Below are 12,516 nucleotides of genomic sequence, written 5' to 3' on the forward strand. Positions count from 1 at the left end.
TAGAAAAGGGACGCACCTGTCAGAAAAACTGTCTTTATTCGAGAAGGTACCCTTCAGAACAGCCTTACAAATAATGAACAGGGAAGAGGTACTAAAAATACTAGCCTACCTGTGAAATCCTCGAAAAGGCCAACACATAAAATTTGTTATTTTTGTGGACGGGCTGGACATATCTGACGATATTGCTTGAATTATCTGTTATTCATGCGCAGGCGACTAGATACTCGACAAACCAAATACCTAAGGAGACCTAGAACAGAATGGCACCCAAAAATCCATACAGAAAGCTGCAAGGTGGCCCTCACTTCTGTCAAAAGTCTCAACTCTGGTGACTGGTACTTTGACAGTGGTTGTTTCAGACACATGACAGGTAATATAGATTTCTTTTCTGAACTCAGTGAATGCAAAGTTGGATCAGTAGTATTTGGACATGGAGGGAAAGGGAAAATCATTGGCAAAGGAACGATTAACCGTCCAGGCCTACCCTTTCTACTTGATGTTCGACTAGTACAAGGGTTGTCTGCAAATCTTACAAGCATCAGCCAATTGTGTGACCAAGGCTACCAAGTCAGTTTTAGTAAAGACAGATGCAATGTGTTGGATAGTTAAAACAAAGTGTTTCTCAGTAGAACAAGGTTGTCAGACAACTGCTATCAATAGGATGCAGAGGTTAACTTATGCAATCTATCAAAAGTGGAAGAAGTTGGACTATGGCACAAACGGCTTGGACATCTTAGTGGCACTACTATTTCCAAGGTCACCAAAGCTGACGCCATTATCGGTCTTCCCCCTCTTTCATTCTCCTCACTACAAAGCTGTTCGGAGTGTCCTGCTAGTAAGCAAGAGCCTGTAAGTCTCTCCTCGACGTCTCACACTTTGGAACTTCTTCACATAGACCTAATGGGGCCCATGCAAACAGAAAGCTTGGGAAGAAAAAGGTATGCATTAGTATGTGTAGACGACTTTTCTCGCTATACCTGGGTAAAATTCATTCTTGATAAGTCTGAAATTTTTAAGACGTGTCAAACCCTGTTCACTCAACTCCAAAGAGAGAAAAATACTGGTATTGACCGAATACAAACTGATCATGGCCGTGAATTTGAAAATAAGTACTTTACTGAGTTCTGTGATAATGAAGGTATCTTTCATGAGTTCTCTGCCTCATTGACACCACAGCAAAATGGAGTTGTAGAGAGAAGGAACCGAACCTTACAGGAGATGGCCCAAGTAATGATCCATGCAAAGCAATTGCCAATTCAATTCTGAGTTGAAGCTCTAAACACTGCGTGCCATATACACAACAGGGTCATCCTCCGTCTAGGGACCACTACTACCTCTTATGAATTGTGGAAAGGAAGAAAACCTAATGTGAAGTATTTTCACATCTTTGACAGCACATGTTTTATCTTGAGTGATAGGAATCATCACAGAAAATGGGACTCAAAGTCAGATCGTGGAATATTTCTTGGATATTCTACTAACAGTCGAGCCTACAGGGTTTACAATCAGCGTACGAAAATAGTTATGGAATTCATTAATGTCATTATTAGTGACCTTGGTAAGGAACCTAACAGAAACCTTGATGATGAAGATGAGGCTTTCTGGGATTCCCTTTCTCATAAATCTGTAGATGCAGAGTCAGAATCGACGTCCCTCACTAGAGAAACAACCTATTCACCCCCTCATTCCGATTCAAACAGAATTGATATGTCAACACCATCAACATCAGTCAATCACTACGAGACATGTGAAGGTGAAGCAGCAGTATCTGCAAGTCAGCACACTCCAGAGCGGACTGTTGGTTCAACTGATTCTCCAAAGCATAAACTCATGCCACATACGAATATAGCCAAAAGTCACCCCTCTAGCTTCATTATCGAAGATGTTCACAGTGGAATCATAACTCGGAAGAAGGAGAGGAAAGACTATGCTAAAATGGTTGTCAATATATGCTACACGTCTTCCTTAGAACCTACCACGGTCTCAGTAGCGCTTACAAATGAACACTGGATTTTGGCTATGCAGAAAGAACTATTACAGTTTGAAAGAAACGAAGTATGGGAGCTAGTGCCAAAGCCACCTCATGCTAACATAATTGGTACCAAATGGATCTTTAAGAACAAAACAGATGAACAAGGAAGAGTTATCCGTAATAAAGCAAGATTGGTTGCTCAAGGGTATTCTCAAATAGAAGGTCTGGATTTTGGAGAAACTTTCCCGGTAGCAAGGCTAGAAGCTATCCGACTACTGCTAAGCTATGCGTGTTTCCGGAGGTTCAAACTGTTTTAAATGGATGTAAAGAGTGTGTTCCTAAATGGGTACTTATCTGAGGAAGTGTATGTAGCCTAACCAAAAGGATTTGTTGATCTGGTGCATCATGATCATGTTTACGAGCTTCGAAAGGCACTCTATGGACTCAAACAAGCTCCTAGAGCATGGTATGAAAGACTCTCCACTTATCTGTTACAACAAGGATATCAAAGGGGTAGTGTGGATCAAACAATGTTTATGTACCGTCAAGGTACTGACTTTTTGATTGTTCAAATCTATGTTGACGACATTATATTTGGAGGTACGTCCTCAGACTATGTTGAACATTTTGTTGCCTAGATGAAGGGAGAGTTCGAAATGAGCATGGTTGGGGAACTAACCTTCTTCCTTGGTTTTCAAATTAAGCAAGAAAAACAGGGATCTTCTTCTCTCAAGAAAAATATGTAAAGAACCTTATATCTAAGTTTGGAATGGATAAGGCTAGACCTAAAAAAACACCTGCTGCTACGCATCTAAAAATGACCAAGGACTTAACTAGTGAAAAAGTTGATACAAATCTGTACCGAAGCATAATTGGGAGTTTGCTCTATCTGACAGCTAGCAGACCGGATATAGCTTTTACGGTAGGAGTATGTGCTCGGTATCAGGCTGACCCTCACACGTCACACCTTCATAGTGCAAAACGCATACTCAAACTATGTGTCACACCCCCTCCCGGACTACCTGCTACCTTAGACCGAAAGATGGCGTGAAGCCGACGAACAACGCTTTTCTGTACCTGTATCTGTCGACTCTGCTTAAAACTTTCATGTGATGAACTTGCCAATCTAGTATATAAACTATTGTACATGCCACAAAACACAGCGGATCCTAGGCTAGTCAAATACAGCTAGTCAAACACATACATGAAGTGTACCTCAAAATTTACCGATTTCACGAGTAAACCTAAAGACACCTTAATCAAAATATAACCAACAAAATTTACACAACTACAGCTCCTAAAGCTTATACAAACTGTGGAGTATCTATAACATACAAGGGTGTGAATACATCACAACACAACAGACTTTATGCCCGCTTAAAACACGTACTGGCAATCGATAACGAAGCTTCCGCAGACTAAGGCAGTCTATCAGGCACCGGGAAGTCGATCTCTACCTGGAAAATGGGTAAAACATTTTGGAAAGGGTGAGCTATGAAGCTCAGTGAGTGACTCAGTTTAAAACTATGAATTTAAAGATAAGAGCACGTGAAAGCTTTACACATATAAATATGTTTATACAAGTCGTAAATGTAAATGTGTAATAGTAAGAATAGCTTCCTTAAATACTCAGCATGTTCATCATTGAAATCTAGCAAGGCATATCAAGTATATCGAAGCATTTTAACTAACATGACGAATCTACGTTGTGTAGGGTACACCTAGTACAACAACGTTTACAAGCACTACGATGTAGTGGGGCCCGCCCAGCACTCCCATCGTCTTTGTCGTAGTGGGGCCCGCCCAGCACTCACGACAGCATCGTTGTTACGGAGTACACTCAACGTCAACAACGAAATCTAACCAGTGTGCACACTGTAATCTCTAGCCTCAGGCTCAAGATCTCAGTCATGTAGTTAATGAAAATTTCATAAATCATCATAAAATATTAAAACATACATGCTTATAAATTTTACACAAAGCTCGAACTTTACTCAGCTCTTTCGTGAAAAATTGTAGTTCTTAAAACAAAACTTCATACTAATTCATGCTTTGCTTAAAATATTGTGGTTTAAATACTTTTCAAACATTTAATATCTACGTGCTAGCATAAATTTCTTTAAGAAATCTAGTCTCCAAATGTATACTTGAAAATAGTCATGAAATTCAAATACCTTTCATGGCTTCGTAAATAAACATTTATCGCATTCAATCATAATAACAGTTATGGAAAATATTTCAAAGTTGGTTTTGTCACTCACAGTCTTGGGCTAGATCCTTGGTCTATAAGCTCGGTTTAATTCTTCTCGGCCTGCCAACAACCCAACCGAGTATTAAAACCCTAAACATTCTGGTTTCCTAAAGATATACATAACATGTCGCACCAAAGATGACGCTCACGAAAACAAAGCTTAAGAATTAAAATCCTATTTCAACAATTCTCTAAAATTTCCAGATTTCTAACATAAACTTCAAAGGACTATAACTTTCTCAATACTTAACCAAAATGAGTGTTCTTTATATCAAACTCTTCATTTTGAGACCCTCTAAAACTTACCTGAAGACATATAAATCTGATTCCCCGTGCATAAACACATATAACCCTCAAAACAGAACCACTTCCAGAATCGCGCGCACACGACCTCTTTAACTTGTTCCTACAATTTAACCAATTTTTAGTCGTTTTTGGTTTACAATTTCTTCATGAAAGTTGTAGTAAATTGAATAAGCTTTCCAACCATACCAAATAGAGATTCTAACTCCACCGATACACTCTGAAATACAAGAAAAACCAGAGACCTTCTGATTTCGAGTGAAAACCAACTGCCCTGTTTTCTTCATCAAAAAGCACCAAATGAATATCCGAATTTGCTCCAACGTTCTTCATAAAGTTTGTTTAAAAATGAGTTAACTTTCAGCAAATGTAAATCTCACCTCTTAATTCCTTTTGAAGAGTTCAAAACGAATTAAAAACCAGTGATGTGCAGAATGAACTAAAATTCAGCCATTGATACACTTTGCTTGAGTTCTCCTCCTCTTCTTCAACCTAAAAATTCTAGTAAAATTTCTCTTCTTCTTCCAAACTCTCTCTTAGAAGTTCTCTGCAAATTGAAGAAGGAAAAGGAAAAAAAAAATAAAGGGAACTTGGATGTCTTCAAAATCTTGGCGGTGAAGGGAAGAGAAGAAGAAGAAGAAAAGAGAAAATGAAATTTTCTTCTCCTTTTCTTCTTTTTGTCCTTTCTTTTCTTTCTTTTCTTTAATTAATTTAATAAAACTATTTAATATATAAATATATATATTTATATTTACACTTAATTTCTATTTTCTTTTTCTTTTTTTTCCACATTTAAAGAAATTAAACCAAGAAAATATCGGGTTTTACACTATGGTATTTGGTATAGTTATGACACAACTGGTACTCTTGTTGGCTACTGTGATGCAAATTGGGCAGGGTGTACAGATGATAGGAAAAGCACATCTGAAGGGTGCTTCTTCTTAGGGAATATTATAGCAACTTGGTTTAGCAAGAAACAAAATAGTGTTTCCCTCTCAACAGCCGAAGCCGAATACATTGCTGCAGGGAGTAGCTGCTCTCAACTTTTATGGATGAAACAAATGCTTGATGAGTATGGGATAACTCAGTCATCCATGTTTCTCTACTGTGATAATCTAAGTGCAATAAGCATCTCAAAAAATCCAGTTCAACATAGTCGAACAAAGCACATAGATATCCGACATCATTTTATTCGAGAGTTAGTCGAAGCCAACATTATCAGTTTAGAACATGTTCAAAGTGCGTTTCAGCTAGCAGATATATTCACTAAGCCTTTGGATGTTGCAACATTTGAAGGATTAAGGGCAAGTGTTGGAGTCTGTCAACGACCTGTATGATAATTAGCGGGTCAGGGGGCCCCATTATTTCACTAAAGCATATATTGGGCCTCATGTAGTATATTCAGTCCATTTAGATTACCTGCCCCCAAGCTTCAAATTTAAATTACATGGGGTTTCGCGCAATCAGCTATATATCTCTTAATATTCATGGATCTTCTCAAGTCAGTTGGGCTTCGTCTCTATAGATTCTCCGACGCTCTGCCTATATTAATGCCTCTCACTCATCATGGTTACCACTCCATTCAAGAAATATCCATCTGGTATCTCCTCTTCCAAAAACTTTTCGGCTCCATGTAGTTCAGAATCAATGGATCCCGCTGCTTCGAAGTCGGTAACTTCCTCGAAGGGGAAACGATACAAAGGAATTCTGACTAAGCATCTGTATAAGAAAGCCCGCAAGTCCATTCCATCGGGTGACAACAGTGCGGTTCCCAGTCCTGAGCAAAGCTCCCATGCAAAGCGATCAACGAATCCTCCGTCACCAGTTACGGTTAAGGAAGAAGTCCTCGAGTTTTCTTCACGCCGGAGTGCTCGCCCTTCTGTATCTTTGTCTGTGCCAAAGTCGTCCTCGAGTCCTAAACCTAGGATTTCTGTGGAAACTGTGGTATTAGACTCTCACTCATCAAACAGTGAGGACAATGTGGTCCTATCTACTCTTCTTCACTGAATGAGAAGCGTTCGTAGCAATCAAACTGCTTCTCCCGCAAAACCACAGTCGAGTGGAGGTGTGTCTCCTAAGATGGCACCGCCTCAATCTAGTGAACATACTAAGTACTCCGGTGCTCCGTCATTCCAGGCTTCTCTCCGAACTGCTCCACCCTCTGTAGCGAATGATGATGATGATGATGATTCTGATGATGAAGACTATGCTCCGGGAACAGAAGAAAAGATAGAGGCAGAAGCCACGTCCACATCGACTGAGGACCAAAGTGCATCTTATGAAAAGGACCCATCTGATCTCATATCAACTGAAGAGTCGGGTGAGTCCTCAATTCCTAGGTCAACTGAAGGACTAAGTGAGTTTTTGATTCCTGTGTCCCCACCAGTGCATGTGGCATCCTTTTCTGGCTTTCGGCGCCCTCCTACTAAAGGACAGCAAGTTGTCTCCACCAAGGCAGGATGACGGAAGGTACCTCCCAATGTGCCATTCGTACCAATTGATGGTGTATCTTTTCACTCTGAGGAAGGGGCACACAAATAGAAATATGTCGTTAAACGGCAAATTGTGGACGAGGCTAATATTGCTGATCAGTATAACTATTGCCCTGCCATTCTAGAAGTAATACGCAATGCAGGGCTTATCCGTACTGTCTCTGAGGTTGGCCCGTTTTATCCGCGACTCATGCGAGAGCTGATTGTGAATTTACCTTCAGACTTCAATGATTCGAGTGCAGACAAGTATCAAAAGGTACATATTCGTGGTGTCTGCTTCAACGTGTCTCCTGAACTACTGAACGCCTATCTGGGTCTCACTATGCCTGCTGACTATGCGGTTTCGTACCCCACTCTTGAACGACTGATTGAAGAACTTATCGGTGGAACAGTCCCTGTGTGGCCAGTCGATGGACAGTTACCAGTTGCCTCCTTGACAGTTAAATATTCAATTCTTCATCGAATCGGGATTTCCAATTGGATTTTGTCTATGCATGCCTCCACTATTTCGACTTCCCTGGGTCACTTTGTCTATCTTGTGGGCATCCAAGTAAAAGTGAACGTTGGAGAATTCATCTTCAACCATCTTCTACTGCATGTTGATACCTTTGCTATCCATATTCCAATCTGCTTCCTTCAAATTCTAAGTGGCTTTCTTCTGGCTCAACAGTCCACCATTCTGACTCCTCTAGATACTGTTGGTTCAGCACCTCGGGTTATACCGCTCAGTATGCGCTTGTTTCAAGGGGCTCACATTCCTGATGTTGCTGCTGAGTTTGACAATGCTCTAAGTGAAATCAGTACTCCTGCTGCTTCGCAACCTGCTGTTGGCCATTCTTTGACTCTCTCTGTGTCACTTGTCAATCGTTTGTTGCAAGCTCTAATTGTTGAATCTCGCGCTCTGACCTGTTGAATAAGTAAGCTAACCGATCGACGCACTGTGTTGAATGCTGTCATTCGTGACCTCCGGCGTGCAGCCTCCGGAGCTACCCCCTTCCGTTTGATTAAGAAGTTCTGGCTTTAATTTTGCATTCAAGCAGGGGGAGTTGGTTAGCAGGTGGTTTTCTCTTTTGTGATCAGCAGAGTTGGTTCAATCTTTGTGATCAGCCATGTTGGTTTCAATATTTTTTTCGTGATCAACAGTCTTTTTTCTTTTTTTTGCTATATCAGTAGATTCAATAGGCTTCTGCTTCAGAAGAATTTTTGTTGTGTGAATTCGGTTTCTTCAACGATCTCAGTATGGTTCAGTTGTTTTAGGTCAGGATGTTTCAGCTCAGCTTGACAGATGAGTTTATAGTTGTTTTCTGTTATTCTCTTCATTAGTGAAATATGTTTTCTCTTAATCTGGGTTCTATGTCTTCTGATTACGACACTCGAAAAGTTGGTTAATCTGGGTGCTTGACTGCAGAAATAAAAGTAAGTGGTACCAAGGGGGAGTTTGTTAAGCAAATTGGTCCCACATGATTATTTCTTTTAACAACTGGCTTAAGATTCTCTCCTTAAAAATAAGATTCGATTGAACTAATAAAGTGGACCCAAGTGGTTAAGATTATTTACGAATTAGTTACTTTCTAAGGAAGTATCATCAAGTATAAATAACGGAGTTTAGTAAGCTTCTGGTCGCGGCTTATGAAAAACTCATAACGAAGAAATCTGGATAGATAAGTTTGACAAGTCGACGTTGAAAGCACCCTCAACTAGTGCCACCATTGAGGGGGAGCTCTATGCCATTCACTATATAGTTATGATCATTATGTTAGTTCATAATTTAGTTCTATCTTGAACAGTCCTAGAACAGTACAGGAACAAAAGATCATGGTGTCGTTCCTAGAACAGTACAGGAACAAAAGATCATGGTGTTGTTCCTCCAGTCATAACTATGTATTCAACTGTCATTGTATTTGTTATTAATACAATCCTCTATCCAAGGCTAACTATCCCCCAGATGTAGATGCATATACTTCTATTGCACATCTCGAAGACCGTTCATATTTCATTCATAACTTTTTAATATAGTATGGTTACATCACTTGGTGTATGATACATTGATACAATACAATATTAAATTATGTACCTGTAGAAATCAATATATGATTATATAGGAAGACAAAATCTCAATTACCAATATCAGGAGGAGATGTGGAGATGGAGGGGCCGTATGAGTATCTCCATTCCCCACAAGCTAAGCATTTTTCTGCATCACTACTGTTGCTGAGAGTACAGAAGTTGCAAGCCCAAGTCCTTGTGTTCATTTTGTTCTTATGATTCCCACATGCTTCACAGATCAGAGCCAATGACTGCAGTTCATGTTTTAGAGAGAGAGAGAGAGAGAGGTAAATCAATGCAACTCCTTATAGTTAAAGCGAATAGCTTTACTTGAATTTAGGGAAGAAGAATAATATTGTTGTATTACTCATAGTCAATACACATCTATAACATATACATGGCCCTCTTATATCGAGCAAACCCCATCAACCAATAAGAAAATAATACTGATAGAGTTCAAATATATTGAAAAATAAACTACAATGGAATTACAAAATAAACCAAGTGTTTTTGGTACTTCAACTCTCCCTACCTTGAGATACTCTCGAGCCCTAATTCATTTTTCGGAACATTGCTTCCTTTACTTATATTTATAACCAAATTCCACAAGAAACTCATCTAAGATTAATATCCCTTATAATACTCTAATAGAATTCCTATCAAATCGACAATCCATATTACAAAAGATATAAGAAAATCCAACAGTTTTGAACTATCAAAGGTGTGTTTACTTTGTCCATCTACTCTAGATGTTTGAACTATTTACACCCAAATGCTTAACCTACATAAAATCAATCCACTACATAATACATAATGTCCTCACGTTACATGAGCATTAATTTTCAAATTTTATTTGATATAAAACTACTAGTTTAATTTAGAGAACAATTCAAATCTTCACTAACCAAATCGACAAAATTTTGAATCTATTACAAACCATTTAATAAGAACTAAAGAGACCTAATCCTAAGAACTCAAGGAACAAACTTATAATTTAACCAAAACCTTGTAAAGAAAAAAGATCAATGAAAGCTTACCCGGTTAAGAAGGGTACACGTACTGCATTGCCAATTTTCCAGATCATCTGTAGCTTCCTGATGCGTAGGAATGGAAGTAGCTGATGGAATTTGGGATATAACAGGAGTGAAAGCATTTGAGGCTCTGGAGGATCCTGTGGAGGAACCCATGTTTTTGGCTCTATCTGAATTGTTCTCCCAAGACTTGGAACCACACCACAGATCATCTTTCAATCTTCTTTCTGCTGCCATGGCAGCTGCTTGTATAGGACTAAGCACTGCTTTCATGTTGCTGCACCACCTAGGCGCTTAGGTCCTGATGGACCACCTCGAGCTCGATTTTCAGCAGCAGCTAAGGCAGTTTGCCGGAGGGATGATAAAGGTGGTTGGTGAGAGATTCCACCCAAACGCCTCCCACGAAGATCAAATCCCTGCCCGGTGCCTGTGATACCTTTGGACATGAGTTCTTCACATTCCTGAAGAAAAAGAAAGAATGGAAGGTGATCAGTATATATCCAAGTGGCGAAAGGCAGAGAAAATTGAAGAAGCAATCCAAATGTCCAAATAATGCCCCATACTTGATTTAATTCTTAAAGCTTATCTTAGTTTACCATTGTCAAAATACAGCGTCTCTAATATGCATTTTACAGCCATGGCTCAGGTGGCAAATTGAAAAGTTTTCCTAAATGTCAAACACATTCCAACTATAACACTAATGGATGATTAGGATCTGTGGGCCCTCTCCAAAAAAAAAATGTTATTTTCCACGTGTTTTTTCTTAAATAATTTATATAAGATGACTTTTTCTCTAGGTTAAATTTGGAATGACTTGGAAAAGAACTTTTGGGTGAAAATGCTTTTTCCATGAGAACTTTTGGGAAAAAGAAAAACACTAATTAAGTGCTTGTTCCAAAATCACATAACTACTTTCAACTGCTTTTAGAATTTTCATAAACATTCTTGTATTACAATATAAATTTGAGACGTGTTGTTAATGAAGAAAACCACTTTTCACTCTTCCAAAAGTCAATCTCAAATTCAGAAGTCAGAGTAGCTTCTGACAAACAGTTCATATGTGAAAAGTCCTTCCGTGATATCTTGAATGGAATGCTAAACATGGAATAGTAACTGAAGGTATTTGAAGTAATTCATACCATTTGGGCAACCGACCAAAACAAGGAACGGTTTTGACAAACAATAGAGAAAGAACGAATCACCTTTCTGAGTTCATCTAAAAGGCTGTAGAAATCAGCATTGTGAGGACCATGAACAATATGGCAAAGCTCATGAAGCATTGTGTCAAGAATCTGCTCATAAGGGAAGAAATCCCACTCATTATTTGGCCTCCGAATTCTAAGTTTAATCTCTTGACCTCCCCCTATGTTCACCCCCATGAGACCCGGATTGTCAGGACTGCAATTCAAATTCAAGATTATACAAGACAATAAACCAAAAACTCAATTACTTGTCAAGTAAAAGAGAACAAAGCCATTACTAGAACTCAGAAAGAGTTTCCACTTTCCATCTGCGTTTGCGCATGATGGGTTGCACCTGTTTAGCTATTTTTTCAAGCACTTTCCGAGAATCATCTTCCCCTATCTTCTTTAAAGGATTAACTTGCCAAACCTTGTTGAGATCATTGAGATCCATAAAAGAAAAGAGGTGAAAAATTTAGCCCTGCAATAAGAAACAAAACTAAACCGCTCACTAACTCCATATGAATAACAGCAATTTCAAGAAGCTAGATAGATTATTGTCCTGCAATTTAGGAGAACTAGTGGATTAAGCACACTGAATCTAAACAACAGAAAAAAAAAAAAAAAAACCCAACAAATCTTTGTGAAGAGAGCCAATATATGTTTATAGAACAAAACCCATGAAGAAATTCGTTCAAGAAAACGCAACCCATCAGCCAAAACCAATTGACAAGTTTAAGATAATCATCTATCCAGTCCAATCAGTACCCAGAAGAAATCAATTAAAAAGTAAGAAAGTTCCAGAGCGGAGAAGCAGATCAATTTGAAGTGTTGCAAGTATTGTTGTACAATTAGAGGAACAAACATAATCTAGTTTGGAGGATTAACAGACTAACCAGGAATTTATAATTACGAATGGGCAATAGTTTGAGAGAAAGAGAAACAACATGTAGCCGAAGAAAGCTGGGCGAAGTCGAGTGTAATTGGCGTTGAAAATTTGAAATTAAAATAGATAAGAAAATAATGTACGGATAACATACGCCGATTTTTACAGGCAGTTCTTTTCCCGCCGAGTATCAAAATGGTCTTTCACGATTTAACAAAATAAATAGATAAAAAATAGGGATTTTTTTAAAAAATATATCAAATCTACAAAATATTTACCTACAACAATTTTGAAAATGAAAAAAAATTCACAGGCTCACAATACAAAATACCCAAATTATCCGAGTCAACACAC

The 12,516-nt window shown here is 38.7% G+C and overlaps 1 protein-coding gene across 1 annotated transcript; it reads right to left on the bottom strand.

Moving 5' to 3' along the window:
- Positions 1-8,979: 8,979 nt before the first annotated feature.
- Positions 8,980-12,161, bottom strand: LOC103486153 (DNA-dependent metalloprotease WSS1-like). The gene is given in 6 exon segments (XM_017044061.2): positions 8,980-9,315; positions 10,102-10,376; positions 10,379-10,556; positions 11,298-11,493; positions 11,576-11,757; positions 12,045-12,161. Coding segments are annotated over 5 exon segments (987 nt in total). The 5' UTR covers positions 11,731-11,757; positions 12,045-12,161; the 3' UTR covers positions 8,980-9,132.
- Positions 12,162-12,516: the final 355 nt, after the last annotated feature.

The sequence above is a fragment of the Cucumis melo genome, chromosome 8 (genome assembly GCF_025177605.1).
Source record: "Cucumis melo cultivar AY chromosome 8, USDA_Cmelo_AY_1.0, whole genome shotgun sequence".
Lineage (NCBI taxonomy): Eukaryota > Viridiplantae > Streptophyta > Magnoliopsida > Cucurbitales > Cucurbitaceae > Cucumis > Cucumis melo.